This window comes from Bos indicus, chromosome 26 (assembly GCF_029378745.1).
Source record: "Bos indicus isolate NIAB-ARS_2022 breed Sahiwal x Tharparkar chromosome 26, NIAB-ARS_B.indTharparkar_mat_pri_1.0, whole genome shotgun sequence".
NCBI classification, from domain to species: Eukaryota; Metazoa; Chordata; class Mammalia; order Artiodactyla; family Bovidae; genus Bos; species Bos indicus.
Window position 1 is genome coordinate 42,948,025 of NC_091785.1, and position 19,325 is coordinate 42,967,349.

At 45.2% G+C, this 19,325-nt stretch overlaps 1 protein-coding gene across 2 annotated transcripts in view; it reads right to left on the reverse strand.

Annotated features, from left to right (window-relative positions):
- CPXM2 (carboxypeptidase X, M14 family member 2) overlaps nt 1–19,325 on the reverse strand; it is a 136,712-nt gene that overhangs the window by 9,934 nt on the left and 107,453 nt on the right. For both annotated transcript variants that reach the window (XM_070781051.1, XM_019953160.2), the window contains 4 exons: nt 14,352–14,475; nt 12,633–12,829; nt 11,367–11,546; nt 4,160–4,457 (listed from right to left, as the gene is read on the reverse strand). In XM_070781051.1, the coding sequence (XP_070637152.1) occupies nt 4,160–4,457; nt 11,367–11,546; nt 12,633–12,829; nt 14,352–14,475 (799 nt within the window). The remainder of the gene's footprint in view (nt 1–4,159; nt 4,458–11,366; nt 11,547–12,632; nt 12,830–14,351; nt 14,476–19,325) is intronic.

The window sequence follows — 19,325 nt, forward strand, 5'->3', positions numbered from 1 at the left end:
CTGGTCCAGGAATGCATTAAGGAATGTATCCAGAATCACACATCTGGATAGAGTTGGGGTTTGAACCCAGGTGTGTGTAATGCCGGCCTAGAACTTGCTTATCATTGCTCAGGGACTGTAGGACAAATGCCCTCACCACCCGGCTGGAGAGCAGACAGCCTCTTGCATCCTGACATGCCTACAACAGGACTTGGTCCCTGTGTTCATTTCTTAGGGTTGCTGGTATCAAGGATCACACCAACTGGGTGGTCTAAAGCAACAGAAACATATCCTCTCATAGTTCTAGAGGCCAGAAGCCCAGAATCAAGGTGCTGGCAAGGCCACACTCCCTCCGAAGGCTCTTCCCTGTTTCTTTCAGTTCCCGACGGCCCTTGGTTTCCTTGGCTTGCAGCTGCACCACTCCCAGCTCTGGCTCTGTCTTCACAGGGCCTTCTCAGTGTCTGGATCTTCTCCCTGTCTACCCCTTACAAGGACATCTGTCACTGATTTTAGGGTCCATCTGGGTAACTCATGATGACCTCATCTTGAGATCCTTAATGACACCTACAAAGACCCATTTTCCAAATAAAGTCACACACACAAGTTCCAGAGATGAGGAAATGGACATATCTTTGGGGGTCCCATCCCATTACAATACCCAACATTTGCAAAATGGACAAATGAATGTCAGGTGGCATGAAGTTCAGGGCCTGCCTGCCCAACATTTTCAGTTTTGGGCAGCAGGATGATTAGCAAGAACACAGTGCTACTGTGCCCCAACTGACAGCCAGGCGGATTCCCCCCGCAGCAGGTGCCTCCACCAAGCCTTCCCTGGGTTCTGAGAGTCAAGGCCACAGACAGCAGGAGTCGGTGGGGCTGGTTCGTCTGCTGAGTAGGGGTAAAAGGTCCTCCTGTGCTTCCACCAGCCTCACCTGTCCCATCTCCCCTCCCTCCTCCGAGTGCTCAGTGGAGCATCCTGAAGCACAAAAGTCTATTTAAAAACCACGGCTTTGGGTGTTAAGAGCAATTCTGTATCAACCTGCTGCCTAATCAGTCAAGTCACAAATAAAATGGTGCAAAACATACGGCCTCTCTCTCCCAGATTCCAGATTTGAACCATTCACGTGTCAGCAGCCACGGACCTTTGATCACATTTGTGATAAAATATGGAAAGTGACAGCAGGGGGATAAGCAGGCTGGAACAATGTCAAGTTCATGGAAAATCCCTCACAGGGCCTGGTCTGGCTGAAAGAGGTTGGTCAAAATGCCAGGCCAGCTCATTCAGTGGAACCTGAGGTGTGGAATCACAGCCAGCGCAGGGAGGCCTGCGGACCGTGCACGCAGAGCAGCATGACAGGCAGGCCCTCCTGGGTCGCAGGACTGCTCCAAGCACACATACACACACACACACACTTCTCATTATCCCAACCTTCAGACCTTGTTAGTACTAAAATAAATAAATGTGCTATTTAAAACTCTGAGGTGGGCCTGCCATTTTGCAGTAAGTGCGTGCATGCATGTATGCATTTTAAGTCACTTTACTTGTGTCCAGTTCTTTGCGACCCTATGAACCGTAGCCTGCCTGCAGGCCTCCTCTGTCCATGGGGATTCTCCAGGCAAGAATACTGGAGTGGGTTGCCATGCCCTCCTCCAGGGGATCTTCTCAACCCAGGGATCGAACCCACGTCTCTGATGTCTCCTCCAATGGCAGGCGGGTTCTTTACCACTTGTACCACCTGGGATGCCCCTTTGCAATGAGCGTATCTTCAACAGCACTGGAAGTGCTTGAAGAATTGGCAAAATGATGAGAAACCAGAAGAACGGTGGAAAAGCCTGAGCCAAGCTATGGTTAACACCAAATTCCAGTCCTTTAGTGAATGTGGTGCAGCGGAGAATCCTGGGTAAGAAATGGCTTTGAAAGTGAAACGTGTGGGCAGAAGGTGTGGGGCGACCCAAATAGCACTTCCCAAGCCTCGGGTCCTGGCTGGGGACAGTGAGACCTCCTCGGTGTTCTCCCTGGGCCTGGCATCCTGCTCTTGACATGGCTTCAATACGGGAACACAGGGCAGCACATTCCTTAGAGCGCCGTGTGCCCAGAGCTGTCACGTCTGCCTTCCTCGTCGGGGAGAGGACGCAGGACGGCAGCTGACACAAAGAAGGGCTCAGATCTCTTTGGAACCAAAACACACACACGGCAAACGATGTGCCTTTTGAGCAGGACTGGACCCTGCTCCCAGTGGCCCACTCCCACTAGCTAAGACCTGTTGGTCACCGCTAATGAGCCAGCAAGACCCGAACACAAAGAAGGAGTGGAGGGGCGGGGGGAGGAAAGGAAATTAGAAATCGCATCTCATTAGTCTGCAAAGAAATGAATCTGCAGGCTTCATCACACTGCCTGCAGGAAGAATGATTAAAAAGGCTCGAGCCACCACATGGCTCTGCCACAAAAGTCCCCGGCATAATGGAAAATATAATGGATAGAAACAAATCAAATGCTGCCAGTGTGATTAGATAGCAACCGACTTCTCAGAACGATGCTATTGACCTGCTGCTGACAAATTCCACAGTGTCCGAACCTAATTTAGTCACAGTGGCCACAAAAACTAAGCAGATGCTTCTCATAAAGATTATTGCAGGTTTTTAGGACTAGAACTGAACAAACAAGCATGCTTTTTGCTATTAGGATATTTTTCTTGATAGACAGGGCTAGGGGTATTGATAGTCAATAATTAGGGTTTTTTTTTTTTTTTTTTTTTACTTTGAACAGAGCAAAGCCATGATGGAGAAAAAATACAACAACTCTGCTTGGTTTGTAACCAAGACAAAAATGGCAAGCTTTCTGCATGTTTTATTTTTTCTTAATGGCCAAGGGAACAAATATGCCTACTCTTTTAAAAAAATTTTCCCCCAGAGTGGAAACATACCTGAAAAGTTTGTGAAGGCTGAATCTCTAGCAAAGGAAAAATAATATTAAAGTGAATCAGTAGAGTAAAACAGAGAACAGGGATATGCTCATAAAAGAGGCTTCATGGTGAGCACTTTCCTAGAAGAGGGGGGAGAGGAGGAATGGGAATTTATAACACAGTGCTGCTGACAAGCAAGACAAAGAACACACATCCACCATCTCTGTCATCCTCACAACAGTCCCAGGGTGCCCATCATCATTGTCCTTATCGTTGCCATTAACATCAAGCCCATTTTACAAATGGAAAATACGGGGGTTCAGAGAGGTAAAGTAACTTGTCCAGAGTCACACAGCATTTACGTGATGAACTAGGTCCATCTGACATGGAGTAGTTTGACCAATCTTCACAAAGTCAAGAAAATAAGCAATGAACGTTACGTTTGGGGTCTTGCCATCCCAATGCAGAGACACCTTAGGGAATGTGATGTCTTCAACTCTCCTCACTTGAGAACTCCAGGCCAGGAGCAGCCCTGACCCAGGAAACAAAGGGCTGATCCTGAAACTTGGACCACGAGGTCCTCTGGCTGCTGCGAAAGAATCCCTGAAGTCTCTGCTGGGCTTCCTCTCTGTCTTCAGTGCATGCTGGGGACAGGACATCACATTCCCTGCATCTCAACAATGGGAATTTGACCAGACGCCCTGGTGGGATGGTGGGGCTTCCAGTGAACGAGCGATTTGAAAAAGTGTTGAACATGGGCTCACTGCTCCCCCCACCGCCTCCCTTCCAAGGGCTGGCAGCAGGGGGTGTCTCCCACTGCGGGGATGGCTCTGGGTACAGCGCCCTGGCTGCAGAGCACCAGTGTGCTCTCTGCCCCTTCGCTGGGTTTGCTTTTCTGGCCAATAATTCCCCTAAGACTATGCTTACCAACTCTGATCCTGTAACATCCAAACAGCTCGGCGGCTAAGAGTAGACCACAGCATCAGACAGATCCCAGTTCTGCTCCTTGGGGGTTTGAACAGATCCCTTTCCCATCTCAAAGCCCCAGTTACCTCTTTTATAACAAGGGGAGTAAGCCACATCCGCTTGAAGACTATTGTGAAGGTGAAAGAAGAGTCTAGGCAGAGTGCTCGAACCTTATACATGGTTAATTACGGTAGTTATTCTGCTGAGAACAAGGATAGATGGAGAGCTGGACCGGAGGGTCCCCCCCAACCTCCATCCAGCAGTCCATTGTCACTGGCCCCACGATGACAATAGGGCCATCAGAGACTTACTTCCAGCCACAGTGTGCCAGGAAGCCCCATTGACGGTCCCATCCTCCTTCTGGAAGTCTTCCGTGTGGCACACCCTCCTCCTGGCGTCCGTCATGAGGCGGTGAGTGGAGGCGTAGGAGTAGGCCAGCCAGCGGAAGACATGGTCGTCGGGCGTGGGGGTATGCTCCTGGGTCTTCCACAGGGACCTCACCATGTCGTAGGGGTAGGCCACCACCAGCTCGCCCCCCTGCAGGTTGCCACCCAACACGAAGGGGATTTTTTCCATCCAGGCTATGACTGCCCTGGTCTCTACTGCCACCTGTGAACATGCCCAATTTTAGCACATTTGAGAAATAAAAGCATAAGGAAACTGACTTCTCTCCTGAGCTTTCCAAAGAGGGACATAGTTGAAAAAGCAGTCATTTTACGGCATCATCAGAGCAAAATTTAGAATCTCAAAATTTGTCTAGGGAAAACTGGCCACTGTGGAAGTAATGGATAAAAAGAAAAATCCAGAAAAATTTCTTACTGGAGGAATACTCCAGTTAGTATGCAAAGAGGGAATGACAGAATTAAAGGATCAACACTTGGCAACTTCACTGAATTCATGGGTCAGTCAATGAATTAATGTTTATCAGTGACTCGATGGACATGAATTTGAGTAAGCTCCAGGAGTTGCTGATGGACAGGGAAGCCTGGTGTGCTGCAGTCCATGGGGTCGCAAAGAGTCGGATACAACTGAGTGACTGAACTGAACAGTAACAAACAGCATAGAGAGAGAGAAGCAAACACAATTATCTCCGGGATGAAAGAACACACACCTAAAAATCCATCCACCCTGTGTGTGAAGAAGCCTCTAGTGCAGGGGTCAGCAGACTTTTTCTATTAAGGGCCAGATAGGAAATAGTTTAGGCTTTGAGGGCGCTGAAGTCCTTGTTGCAACTACTCGAGTCTGCCAGTAGCAAATATCCAAGTCTACCCTGGAGCAGTGAGGTCCCCTGGACAACACCCAGATGATGAGCATGGCTGCTTTCCGGTAAAACACCATACAGGAACAGGCCTGGGCGGGGCGTTACCAACCCCTCCCGAGTCTACATGGCCGAGCGGTCTGAATCTCACCACTAATTTATAAGAAACACAGAGAACTATGTCACATTACATCACGAGAATACAGTTAGCAGCACCCAGACAGGAGAAAATGCTGGACGAGAATCTAGTTGCTTATATTATAGCTGTTACAAGATAAACAACAACAGAATTGCAAGAAAAAAGGGAGAAAGTGATACAGGAGAAAAGTACAGTTTAAAGAAGGGTTGAAAGGCTTATAAACTAATCAAAATGAATGGGTTTTCATTAGAGCCCACTTAAAACAGACTGTAAGAGAGAGAGATGGGAAATGATTATAGGAGAAATGCAAACACTGATTGGATATTTTATATTAAGAGATAGCTTATTTTGATATAATAGTAATTTATGGCTTTAAAAGAGAGATCTTTTAAGGATACTTAATGAAATATTTACAGATGAAATGACATGATGTCTAGAATTTTCTTCAATAGTCTTGGAGAGGAGGAGAAAGTGACTGAATATGTAGATGAAATGTGAATTTATAAATGTTGACGTTGACATGGGTACATGGATGGGATTCTCTACAGCTCCCTCTCTAATTTTGTATGCTGAACTTTTTATGATTAAAAAGTTAAGAGAAAAAAAGGAAGGAAAGAGGGTTAATGGCATGGAGGGAAGGAAAGAAGGAGAGAAGAAAGCCAGGAAATAGAAGCTAAAACTGGAAAGCTTGATATGATCAAATACTGATCAATGAATCAAATATTTGTCATAAGTTACTGATATCTCTGAAGATAATTTCAGTAGAAAAAAAAACCCTAATAATGGAAAAGAAGTAAACATTAGAAATGGTCTAACTTTGCTGTATAGCAAATTGATTAAGGAATGAAAGTAACCTGAAGGACTCATTAAGCTTTGCTTTTCTTCCTAAACACATCAGGGCCTTGGTTGGATGAAGCATAGAATTCAGCTCACAATGCAGGATCATTGTGGATCCATGCTTCATCCTCTTCTTTCATGTTTTGATATAATAAACACCTGTGAACCTACCATCCATCCCAATGGTCAGCTTTTATTGATCGTTTCTACACACATCTGTGATTCCCTCTGTCCCATCCTCCTGCTTCTCACTCAGAGGTAACTACTACACCCTAAACAATGATTCTGAGTCTCTTTTGTTTAACTCCATACATGTATGCATAAGGGTTCAATCCCTGGGTCAGGGAAGATTCCCTGGAGGAGAAATGGCAACCCATTCCAGTATTCTTGCCTGGAAAATCTCATGGACAGAGGAGCCTGGTGGGCTATAGTCCATGGGGTCGCCAAGAGCTGGACATGACTGAGCGACTGAGCAAGCACGCACATATGCCTAAGTATGTATTACTTGGCTTTATTTTCTTTTGATCTAAAAAAAGGGTGGGTAACATACTATTGTCTTCTGTAAATTTCTCCTCTTAACTTATGTTTGTAAGACTAATCTGTGTTGTATAAAGCTAAATTGTTCAGTCTTTCCACTTCAATATGAAGATTTCATCGTTTATCTGTTCTTGTTATGATGGACATGTAGAAAATTTTCCATTTTTGCTACAGTGAACAGCACTGCTTTTTAACTTGTGCTGTCTTCTGATGGGCTGTGCTAAGATGTGCTTAATCGCTCAGTCAAGTCCAACTCTTTGTGACCCACGGACTGCTCTGTCCATGGGGATTCTCCAGGCAAGAATAATGGAGTGGGTTGCCATGCCTTCCTCCAAGGGATCTTCCCAACCCAAGGATCGAATCCAGATCTCCTATACCTGTGGTGAAACTTATCTTGCCTAAATCGCCAGAAGTATAGCTGCAGTCATAGATATATACATATTTCACTTTATAAAATAATCAAGTTATTTTCCAAAGTTACTGTGCTAATTTCAGCTCTCACAATGAGTAAGAGATCCACTGTCCCACATCCTCCCCAATGCTTGGCTACTGTTAATCTTCCCAACCAATGGATGTCAAATGTTCTCTATCTGCATTTCCTTAGCACTAGTAATACCGAACATCTTTCCTTGTTTTCTGACCATATGTTTCCTCCTCCATGAATTGCCTCTGTGTATCTTTTACCCATTTTTCTGTTGTTTCTATTTTTCTCATTTGTTTTTCTTTATTCTTTTAAAAATTCTAGTTCTTTTCCAATTAAATAATTTTCAAATAACACTTCAGTTTTTAACCTGCTCTTATGATAGTTTTGAAAGTCTTCTGATGAATGGGCTTTCTTATTTTGATGTAGTTGAAATTAACAATCTTTTATAATAAATGCCATTTAAAACTGTTCTCCTCACCCTGAGGAATCATTGCAAATGTTAAATTTTATCAAATGCTTCTTTCTGCAGACAAATTATTGGTTTTTTCTATCATGTCATTGATTTCTGCTCTTTTTAATCAAAATCTTTCTACATTTTGGGGGCTTCTTCTGTTATCCTTTTGCTTACTTCTTACATTAGTTGATGTTCAATCTTTCTTCTTTTGACATGTAATCATTCAAAGGTATAAATTCCTGAAAGCATTTTTTGCTGTACTCCACCAATTTTGAAGCTCCAATACTTTGGCCACCTGATGAGAACAGCTGACTCAATGGAAAAGACCCTGATTCTGGGAAAGATTGAAGGCTAAAGGAGAAGAAGGCAGCAGAGGATGAGATGGTTGGATGGCATCACCGACTCAATGGATATGAGTTTCAGCAAATTCCAGGAGATGGTGAATGACAGGGAAGCCTAGCATGCTGCTGTCCACGGGGTTGCAAAGAGTCGGACATGACTGAGAGAAGGAACAACAGCCACCAATTTTTATATTTAGTGTTCTCATTATCATTAATTTCTACTTATTTTAGTTGCCAGTGTGAAGTTTTCTTTGACCCACTACTTAGAAGTTTCTTTTTTTTCAATTTTCTAACTACTTAGAGTTCTTTTCATACTGCCTGCTCGTTTTATTGTATGGTGGTGAAAGAATCATGGTCTGCCTGTCTCTCATTTTCTGAACTTTGCTGAGGTTTCCTTTATAGCCCAGAGTGCCATTAATTTTTGAAATTGCTCCAGGGAGTACTCAGAGCAATAAATACTCCTACTTCTTGTAGAATTCTTACAGTTTCCTATGTCAAGGCTGTTAGTTGCTATTCAAATCTCTATCTTTGCTGATTTCTTATCTATCTCAGGGGGTTTCCTTGGTGGCTCAGACAGTAAGGAATCCACCTGCAGGAGCCCTGGGTTTGTTCCCTGGCTTGGGAAGATTCTCTCCTAGAAGGGAATGGCTACCCACTCCTGTATCTTTGCCTGGAGAATCCCATGGACAGAGGATTCTGGTGGGCTAGAGTCCATGGGGTCACAAAGAATCAGACATGACTGAAGGGACAGCACTTTCATCATCATCACTTTATCTATCTCACCTGTCCGTAACTGAGAAAGGAATTGGTGATGGCAGGGTTGTGTAATTCTCCCTGTGTTTCAAAAGAACAGGCTCAAAAACTAAATTCTGATCTTAATGCAAAGACTGAAATTCATGGACTTCCCATCACTGTGCTAAAATAATTCTCTCTTAGCACCTCAAGGCTAAGAAAGCTGGCAACCATGTTCCAATTTTGGTCCAAGGGTTCCCAAATTATAACATCCCTTGAATCCTCAGCTTTGCCAGATGTCACTAGTACGTTAGCTTGAAAAAGAAGAATTCTAGGATGGAATTAGGACTTGAGAAAGGATTTGGAAGACCCAGAGGGTCCAAGCCCTTTATCCCCCATAAGCCGTCCATGGGCATCCTAAGTACTGTCTGTCCCCATCATTTGCTTCTTGAGAGACCGGATGACACCATCTGGGGCAACGCTAAATGAGGCAACCAGGCTGGCCCTCCTCCAGGAAGTGGTACCCACGTGTGACGTGAGCTGGAGCTCTGAGAAAGAAGAAGAGCTGCCCTCTATCTATCCATCCTTTCTCCCTTGATTCCTCAAGAAGAGAAGCCAATTAATGATTCTTTTTGAGACTGCAAATATGCTTGCCTAAAATGTAGCATTCACCAGCCTTCCCTCTGGTGCACCAATATCATGTTTTGACTAAATTTTGGCCAATAAGATTTAAACAAAAGTATTATGTAGGAATTCTAGGAATGCCTCTTAAAGTGCATTGACTTATCTGAGAGGAGGAATTTTTTTTTTAGCCTTTTCTCTCCTCTTCCTCCAAAGGCATGACAAATTGCCATCTTGGATTATGATGACCCCGAGAATAGAAGTCCACCTGCTATCATGTGGAAGCAGAAAGACGACCTCTGGTTTCCTGATGATCACAGGGCTCCTATCTGTCAGGCCCTAAACCATCTGCCTCCAGGGCTCTTTATGTGAAAAGAGAAAAAAAAGAGTCTACCTCGCTGTTACTGTTGTTCAGTCGCTGTGTCATGTCTAACTTGCTGTGACTCCAGGGACTGTAAGATGCCCACCTTCCCTGGCCTTCACTATCTCCCAGAGTTCGTTCAAATTCATGTCCATTGAGTCAGTGATGCCATCCAACTATCTCATCCTCTATCGTCCCCTTCTCTTCCTGCCCTCAATCTTTACCAGCATCAGGGGCTTTTCCAACATGTCGGCTCTCTGCATCAGGTGGCCAAAGTATTGGAGATTCAGCTTCAGCATTAATCCTTCCAATAAATATTTAGGGTCAATTTCCTATAGGATTGACTAGTTTGATCTCCTTGCTGTCCAAGCGACTCTCAAGAGTCTTCTCCAGCGCCACAGTTTGAAAGCATCAATTCTTCGGCACTCAGCTTTCTTTATGGTCCAATTCTCACATCTGTACATGAATACTGGAAAAGCAATAGCTTTGACTATATGGACCTCTGTCGGCAAAGTGATGTCTCTGCTTTTTAATATGCTGTCTAGGTTTGTCATAGCTTTTCTTCCAAGGAGCAAGAGTCTTTTAATTTCATGGCTGCAGTCACAATCAGCAATGATTTTGGAGTCCAAGAAAATAAAGTTTGTCACTGTTTTCACTTTTTCCCCACCTAATTGCCATGAAATGATAGGACTGAATGCCATGATCTTCAGTTCAGTTCACTTCAGTCGCTCAGTCGTGTCCAACTCTTTGCAACCATGGACTGCAGCACGCCAGGCCTCCCTGTCTATCCCCAACTCTCGGAGTTTACTCAAACTCTTGTCCATTGAGTCGGTGATGCCATCCAACCATCTCATCCTCTGTCGTCCCCTTCTCCTCCCACCTTCAATCCTTCCCAGCAACAGGGTCTTTTCCAATGAGTAGTTCTTCGCATCAGGTGGCCAAAGTATTGGGGTTTCAGCTTCAGGATCAGTCCTTCCAATGAATATTCAGGACTGATTTCCTTTAGGATGGACTGGCCATGATCTTAGTGCTTTGATTTTGAGTTTTAAGCCAGCTTTTTCACTTTCCTCTTTCAGCTTCATCAAGAGGCTGTTTAGTTCCTCTTCATTTTCTGTTGTTAGAGTGGTATAGTCTGTGTATCTGAGGTTGTTGATATTTCTACCTCTTTAAGCCACTTTCTCTGTTGGTATAGCCAAACCTAACACTCACGTGTACAGCAATCAATGCAGACCTTTTTAAAGAGCATATAGGGCCAGAGACTAAGGGTATAAGAGAATTTACAGTGAGCAGAAGAGACAATAAGAGGCATGGGAAATTTTGTGAAGATTATTTCTTTTACAAGATACTTTTTGCTAAGACCTAAGAAATGTGGGGGAAATATTTCCCATCCAATTGCATTTTTCTTTCCAAAGAAGCACTATGAGTAATAAATCCACAGGGACTCATGAAATAAAAACAAGATATCTCAAGCAATCAGTGAGGTCTAAGGACAATGTCACTGAAATTTCACAGCACTGCCAAACGTAAGGGTAATAATGACATTAATGAATATGCACAATTCAGGTGAAGGTTTGTTTTTTTTTTTTTGGAAGTACTGCAAAAAATCTAATTAAATGATTTCTCTTCTGGGAAGAATCTGCTCACATTTCAATTTAATAGGTAGTTATTATCTAGCACACTTCCCTAGTTTTGGAGAAGACCTGAAAGGGAATAAATGATTTCGTCTTGCTCTTAAATGTTACATCCTCTGCCAGAGGCAGTGGGTGTTTGCTTTGGCCTCCTCTGCTCTACAGATTATGGGTATTTTTACTCACCGTGGCATTTTCAGACAGAAACCACTCGGGGATGGCGATATAGTGATTGGGAACTTTCCTTGGGATGTTCTGTCGGTCCTCCGCCTCCCAGAGCAGCGTGTTTAAGTCAGGAAAGTTGTTGTTGATGTCAATCCCGTCATGGGTCCAACGGCCCAGGGACCAGCCTCCCAGCTCGGAACCCTGGGAGACAATTCAGAATGTGAGGGACCCACAGACCTCTGGACCCCCCTGTCTCTCACACACAAGACCGCTCCATGTCGGCCTCCATCTGGGGTGTGCCTCGAAGCCTCCAAACACCCTCTGACACAAAGATGACATCCAAGGGAGACTATTTGGCTAATAATCTGTTACTGTTTGGTGGGTGATGGATAATGTAGTCATTATTGTTATTATTCCCACTCTATGTAGTCATTATCATTCCCACTCCCAAGAGGGAATGTACAGAGTCATCCTGCCACAGAGCAGTCCTCAGAAAAGGGTTAGTTCTCTCCTGACTCGTCTGCCTTCACCTCTTCTACACTGGTTGAATGAAACTCCAAGCAGTAATAAGTCTAAGACTCTCACTGCAAAAATCAAGAGTTGCCATATTAATATGTTCAGCTGCAATTCTGGCTCACGATTTAGCAACACAAATCTCTAACCAACTATTTGCACCAATAAACAAAAGCAAAAATCTGTAAATCTGCATTTGATGGGCACCATTGTTTGAAGTATAGTTTGCCATTTTATTCCCAGATGGTGTGATATATAATTATGAATATACAATACAACATTATACTAACTGTAATCTCTACATAATTCTATATATATATATTCCATATATAACTATAACCTATAAATTCTATATTATAACCAGAACATAAAACATAAACCATGTATCAGGATAATAAAAACAGCTGTCCTCAGAAAACTGATGAGAGGATTTATAGGTAATCATCAAGGTTAGAATATGCTTTAAGTGTTCAATTAATGTTAGGTGTAATTATTATTCTGTCTTATTGGCCCCATTGTATATATAACAATATTGTTTTTCGCATCCTTTTCTTCAATCTGTTAGTGTGTCAACTTCTCAGGGTCCCCATAATTCTCAATTAGTGCAATGCCTCTTTCATAAACCTTCCGGGTTCCCCCCGACTCAGCAGAAAGACACTGAAAAAGAAAGCTGGTGATGCGGAATTCAGGTCAACTCCTGGCTCAGTGCATCGTGCGTGTGTGGACAGGGAGTGGGGGCGGCTGCGGTGCTGGGGGAGGGAAGCCATCCATTACCCCCTCGTAGGCCTTCTCGTAGCCGTCGGGGTTCAGGGAGGGGAGTATGTGGATCCGGGTCTCCTCCACCAGGCGGACGATGCGCAAGTTCCCCGCCAAGTACTCCTGGCACAGAAACTGCATCAGCAAAAGCGTCAGCTCCCGGCCCAGCACCTCGTTGCCATGGGCCCCGGCGATGTAGTGGAACTCGGGCTCACCTTTACTCAAAGATGGGAAAAAACAGACGATCGTATCGGATGCTTACAACAAAACAGTCCTCAGCACATTGTATTAGGAAAGAAATCTCTGAATAACAGCAACGTACAATTTTATCTCTTCTTGCACATCAACTGAAGCTATATCAGTACAATTTTTATTAGCTCCCAGATAGGCATATGAGAAAATGTGTAAAAAAAACCTTAGACGGTAACAGCCACAAAGCAACTTATTTGGCAAGAATAGATAAAATAACACAGGGTTTAGGGTTTAAAGGTTACAAATTAAACACAAATCGTAGCAATTATTTGGGGAGCTAATTCTTTTTCTTAAAAGGACTTTGTATTTAGTTTTATAAAGATGCGGAGATAAATAAATGCAAGCAGAAAACAGTGTCATGGGAAGTCAGCAATGACTCAGTTTTGTGAGGGAGCTGTCTTTGCCCTTGTTCTTTTCAAAGCTCAGCTTTTCACTTGGATTTATCAGTGCTGGGCATGAGCTGACAGCACTTCTGCCTCCCTCACTGGCCAAGCTACTGCTTTTGAGGAAATGTGACTTTACCCACATATAAAGCCCTCACACGTTAAAAGACATTCCTGAGAGAAACTCCTAGAATACTGATGAACATTCAAGTCAAGAGAATCAGACAAATCTCTACATTTAAATTCCAGTGCATCTCCAACGGGCTCACAATTTTAGCAAAAAGAAAAATCTTTCACCCATCCCCACCCTGACCCTGCATCCCCTAACCTGTAGGAGAACACAGGTTTGGGAGTGATTAAATGAGAAGTGGCTAACAACAGGAAATGCTTGAAAATAGGATGGAAATTTAAAAGAAGATTAAGGGAATCACCTCTAATTCCAACCCCTAATGACCAGAGAGTTCAGAATTTTCTCCAGAGAAAGCAGTCTGTCTTAAGCATCTCAGCCATTTTCCTTTTTGGTTAGTGTGACTGGTCTCAGAGAAGAACAGAATTAAGTGTGGTCCATTTGGAGAAAAGTAGGGTACTTCCAGCTTAAATAATCTGACAGCCTATATCATACAATGTGGGGTGAGAGTGTTAGTCACTCAGTCGCGTCCGACTCTTTGTGGCCCCGTGGACTGTAACCTACCAGGTTCCTCTGTCCATGGAATTCTCTAGGCAAGAATACTGGAGTGGGTTGTCACTCCCTCCTCCAGAGCAGTTTCCCAACCCAGGTATCTAACCCGGGTCTCCTGCATTGCAGGTAGATTCTTTATAGCCTAAGCCACGAGGTAAGCCCCAAAGTGAAAGTGTTAGTCACTCAGTCGTGTTTGACTCTTTGTGACCCCATGGACTGTAGCGTCCCAGGCTCCTCTGTCCATGGAACTCTCCAGGCAAGAGTATACTACACAGAACCAAAGTTGGCAGAACCTGTCTGCGAGAGTGGGTGCACAGCCAGCTCCTGCTCTGCTTCATGAATGTTCTCAGAGTGACCTCTGCCTCGCTCTTTAAGAAAGCACCAGACTCGAAGGGCCAGGGCACTGCAGACGGGCAGCCTCACCGACTTCGTGCTCCCCGGGGTGGTCGGAGATCTCCACGGCATACAGCTTCAGGCCCTGGTGGCTCTTGCCGATGTTGTAAATCCTCGTGATGTTGGGGCACATTTCATTCACGACCTTCATCAACTGCAAAATCAGACAAATTTATGGCTCTGAGCCATGATGGCTATACGCCATAGTGGGCAGAGCTCTCAAGGAGACAGCCCCCTCCCACGGCCCCCTGCACACCCCCACCCTCCCATACACCATGCTCTCACCCTGCCTGGAAGGGTCCCCTTCTGCTCCCCCTGCCCTGTCTCCCAGCACCTCTGGCTTGCGCTTATCACCCTCCTGGGTGGTGGTATCACCTCCCTTGGTGGCTTTATTACCTAAAGACAGCCTGTTCTCTCTATGCTGGTGGTAGTGGTTTAGTCCCCAAGTCCTGTCCGACTCTGTTCAACCCCATGGAGTGTAACCTGCCAGGCTCCTCTGTCCATGGGATTTCCCAGGCAAGGATACTGGAGTGGGCAGCCATAGCCCTGCCTAAAGTGGTGAAGTGAACTCGCTCAGTCGTGTCCAACTCTTCAAGACCCCATGAACTGTAGCCCACCAGGCTCCTCCATCCATCGGATGTTCTAGGCAAGAGTACTGGAATGGGTTGCCATTTCCTTCTCCAGGGGATCTTCCTGACCCAGGGATCGAACCTGGGTCTCCCACATTGTGGGCAGATGCTTTACTGTCTGAGCCACCAGGGAATCCCTTGCCTAAATAAGTATTTATTACTGAACATCATGTTGTCTTATACTTTAATGAGCATTTATGACATCAGGCTGCTCTGCCCTCCTGGTGCCCACAGCACGCAGCAGATGGAGTTGGACCATCGCCACTTCACTGGTGCCAAGTAAGGGGCATGAGGTAATGGGAGCCATGCTGTGAGAGGGTGGGGGACACAGGCTTCCACAGAAAAGTCAAATACATACATGCCGTTTCCTGAATTTTGCTTTAATAGTTGAGCTTGTCAGACAAGCTTCCAGAGGAGGGGATAAGGGTCTGCTAATGACAGGGGTGAAGGACAGAGACACATCCACCAGAGGTTGCCACACCTCCATCTCTGAGCAGGAACCTGTGGGTAAGCTGGTAAGTTGCTTTGGCTCTCTCTGTGTGAAACCCCTGTGCCATCCCCAAGGGAAAGAAGCTCTGATTCAAAGGACATTCCTGCCAGGCACCAGACCAGCCACACTTCCCCATGGTGGCATCAGGAGAGTACATGAGTTTTACAGACCAAGAGGGAAGCTTGGGTTCCATGCAAGCAGTGAGCGAGGGCATTCCAGCCTGGGCGTGTGCCCACCAGGGAGAGCTCCATCCTTGTTCAAGCTGAGCAGGAGCTGTGCTAGCGGTGATAGAGCAAGGGCGTGGCTCACAGAGGGGCAGCGTGGGCCTGGACGTGCTCGATGCACCTTTCAAATCATTCCTATCAGCCAAACGATCTATAAAATGTCCTGGTAAATTGTACATAGACAGATCTGCTGCAAACATTATAGTAGGTTGAAAGCTACGAGAACTGGAAAAATGGTATCAGGTAGAACTTCTATCAGAGTGCAGTGACATCACACTGGTTTGCCTTTCTTGCATTCTGCAATTTCTTTGCATTTCTTGCCTTTCTGGCATTCTGCACTGATGCGTGGAGGGCAATCGCGGGGCACTGGGGGGCATCCCTAAAGGAGCGGAGGATTCATTGCTGTTGGAGCTTGGCTCTCATTACGCACCTACGAGGTGTTATAACTGCAGCCCTGGTCAGGCATTCAAGGTTTGATTTTTTCACCACTCCCGCAAGGGGGAAACATACTTTGATTTATGATAACTCACTTTGTGTTTTAATATCTAGGTGAGAGAAAGAGAAAGACGACTGTAAAGGACTCTTGTCCAACCATGGCAGAGATGGAAACCCACCACCCATGGAGAAACCACATGCAAGCAAGGCTGATCTAGCGTCACAACTCTCACTGTGAGGAATACACACCGCAGGGTTGAGCAGGAGCCATGGAGGAGTGGCACCAAGTTTTAATAAGAGACTCGGTATTGACGTCATTAGTCACAGCAAGTTCTATTTCTCTACTGAGTCTTATCATGACAAACACCAATGAAGTAGATAATTGAAGTAGGTAATCAAAGGGGCCTGAACCCATTCTACAGATATGGAGACTGAGGCTCAGAGAGACCACTGAGGGATTTGCCCGAGGTCACCCATCTAGAACCAGGTGGAGCCAGGGCTTTGGACTCATGGGTCCTTATCTGTCCAGGTTGTCATTGTTGTTGTTCGGTCACTCAGTCGTGTCCAGCTCTTCGTGACCCCTTGCACTGCAGCATGCCAGGCTTCCCTGTCCTCCACCATCTTCCGTAGCTTGCTCAGACTCATGTCCGTTGAAGTTGGTGATGCCATCCAACCATCTTGTCCTCTGTCATCCCCTTCTCCTCCTGCCTTCAATCTTTCCCAGAATCATCTTTTCCAGTGAGTTGGCTCTTCGCATCAGGCCAATATACTGCAGCTTCAGCTTCAGCATCAGTCCTTCAAATGAATTTGCAGGGTTGATTTCCTTTAGGATTGACTGGTTGGATCTCCTTGCAGTCCAAAGGTCTCTCAAGAGTCTTCTCCAACACCACAGTTCAAAAGCATCAGTTCTTTGGCACTCAGCCTTCTTCACGGTCCAACTCTCACATCCATACATGACTACCGGAAAAACCATAGCTTTGACCATACGGATTTTTGTTGGCAAAGTAATGTCTCTTCTTTTTAATACATTGTCTAGGTTTGCCATTGCTTTTCTTCCAAGAAGCAAGCATCTTTTAATTTCATGGCCGCAGTCACCATCCACAGTGATTCTGGAGCCCAAATAAATAGCCGGTCACTGTTTCCATTGTTTCCTCATCTATTTGTCATAAAGTGATGGGACCGGATGCCATGATCTTTTTGAATGTTGAGTTTAAGCCAGCTTTTTCATTCTCCTCTTTCACCTTCATCAAGAGGCTCTTCAGTTCCTCTTTGCTTTATGCCATAAGGGTGGTGTCATCTGCATATCTGAGGTTATTAATATTTCTCCCGGAAATCTTGATTCCAGTTTGTGCTTCATCCAGTCCAGCATTTCACATGATGTACTCTGCATATAAGTTAAATAAGCAGGGTGACAGTATACTCCTTTCCTGATTTGGAACCAGTCTGTTGTTCCATGTCCGGTTGTAACTGTTACTTCTTGACCTGCATACAGGTTTTTCAGGAGACAGGTAAGGTAGTCTGGTATTCCCATCTCTTTAAGAATGTTCCAGAGTTTATTGTGATCCACACAGTCAAAGTCTTTAGCATTGTCAATGAAGCAGAAGTAGGTGTTTTTCTGGAATTCTCTTGCTTTTTCTATGATACATCAGATGTTGGCACTTTGATCTCTGCTTCCTCTGTCTTTTCTAAATCCAGCTTGAACATCTGGAAGTTCTCGGTTCATGTACTGCTGAGGCCTAGCTTGGAAGATTTTGAGCATTACTTTGCCAGCACTCTGTCCATGAAGGAGTAAAGCAATCAAAATCAACCCTGCCACCTCCTTTGTCTGCTCTACATGGGACCGTTCTGGAGGATGGCCCGGCGCAAAGCACTATCTGACCAGGCCTCGCACACCTGTCCCTGCTGACCACAGTCATTCTCTGCTACCAGTGTGGGCCTCCCCAAACCCCGGTCAGCCGGTGGTCCCCTGTCCTGCGTTCAGATCAGTGACCGGTTCTTCAGACACAGAGCCACTCGGCTCATCCTTAACTAGGTGATCAGCACAGAGCCTGGCTGCCATTTAATGCCTACCCTCCTTCCCCTTTCAAAGAGCTGCCTGAGAACCGGGCCCCCTGTGCTGGAAATCTCTACCTTGACATTGAAAAAAAAAAAAAAAGACAAATGGCATATTCCCTAGGATGAGCAGTCAGCCAGGGACACAGCATCTCAGGATGGGATGACTCTCGACCATGAGTCATCAGAGTCACCTCTTCATCCTCCACACACCACTGCAGTATTTTTATACCAGTCAGGTTTTCCTCTCGGTGTTTTGATATCACAAGTATCTTTTCTACAGACTGGAACAAGAATACGGGCATTTGGAGACTCCCTTTAGGAAGTTTTAGTGAAAGTCGCTCAGTCGTGTCCGACTCTGTGCAACCCCATGGACTGTAGCCCACCAGGCTCCTCTCTCCATGGGATTCTCCAGGCAAGAATACAGGAATGGGTTGTCATTTCCTTCTCTAGGGGATCTTCCGAACCCAGGGATCAAACTCAGCTCTCCTGCATTGTAGGCGGATTCGTCACCATCTGAGCCAACGTTTCTGGGGGCCACAGGCACCATCTAAGACTCAGCTGGTGATCCATCTTGCTTATTTCTGAAGAGAGTCAAAAAGGACATTCTGGAGTTTGAGTCTTACTGGTAAATGTTTGGGTCTTGAAGTTTAAAGTGAGAGGAAGAGACAGAATTTTCTTGATGGCCTTAAAAGCATGCATCCTCAACAAGGGTGACATCACCCCAAAGGAAGTGAAAATTGGTTCTCCCGGGGATAAAAATCTTAGCTCTTACAAGCTTTATGACCCTCCAAAGTGCAACCTTACCAAACAAAATCTTATTCCTTAGTTTTATAATGGGTAATTAGGAAAAGTGTCTAGAAAGGGCCAGTAGGGAAACATTATCCTTGAGAGAAGTGGGTTTTGTAAGATGTTCATTATCCTCAAGACTCTTGTTTCCTCTTCTCAGAATAAATCATATTCTGGGAGCTACTGAATCCCCCCGTCTCTATTGTTTCCCTCTTGTCCTGAAGGAGACAGAAGAAAGAGCCCCTTTCCTGGTAATTCAGTTTCTAGGGATACATCAGAGGAAATTTTCATAAAGAGCACGGTAAGTTACATGCATGATGACACTGGCTGTAGCCTGTTTCATCCTCTCTCACTGTTCATTACAAGTGTGGTGCTATCCTGAAGC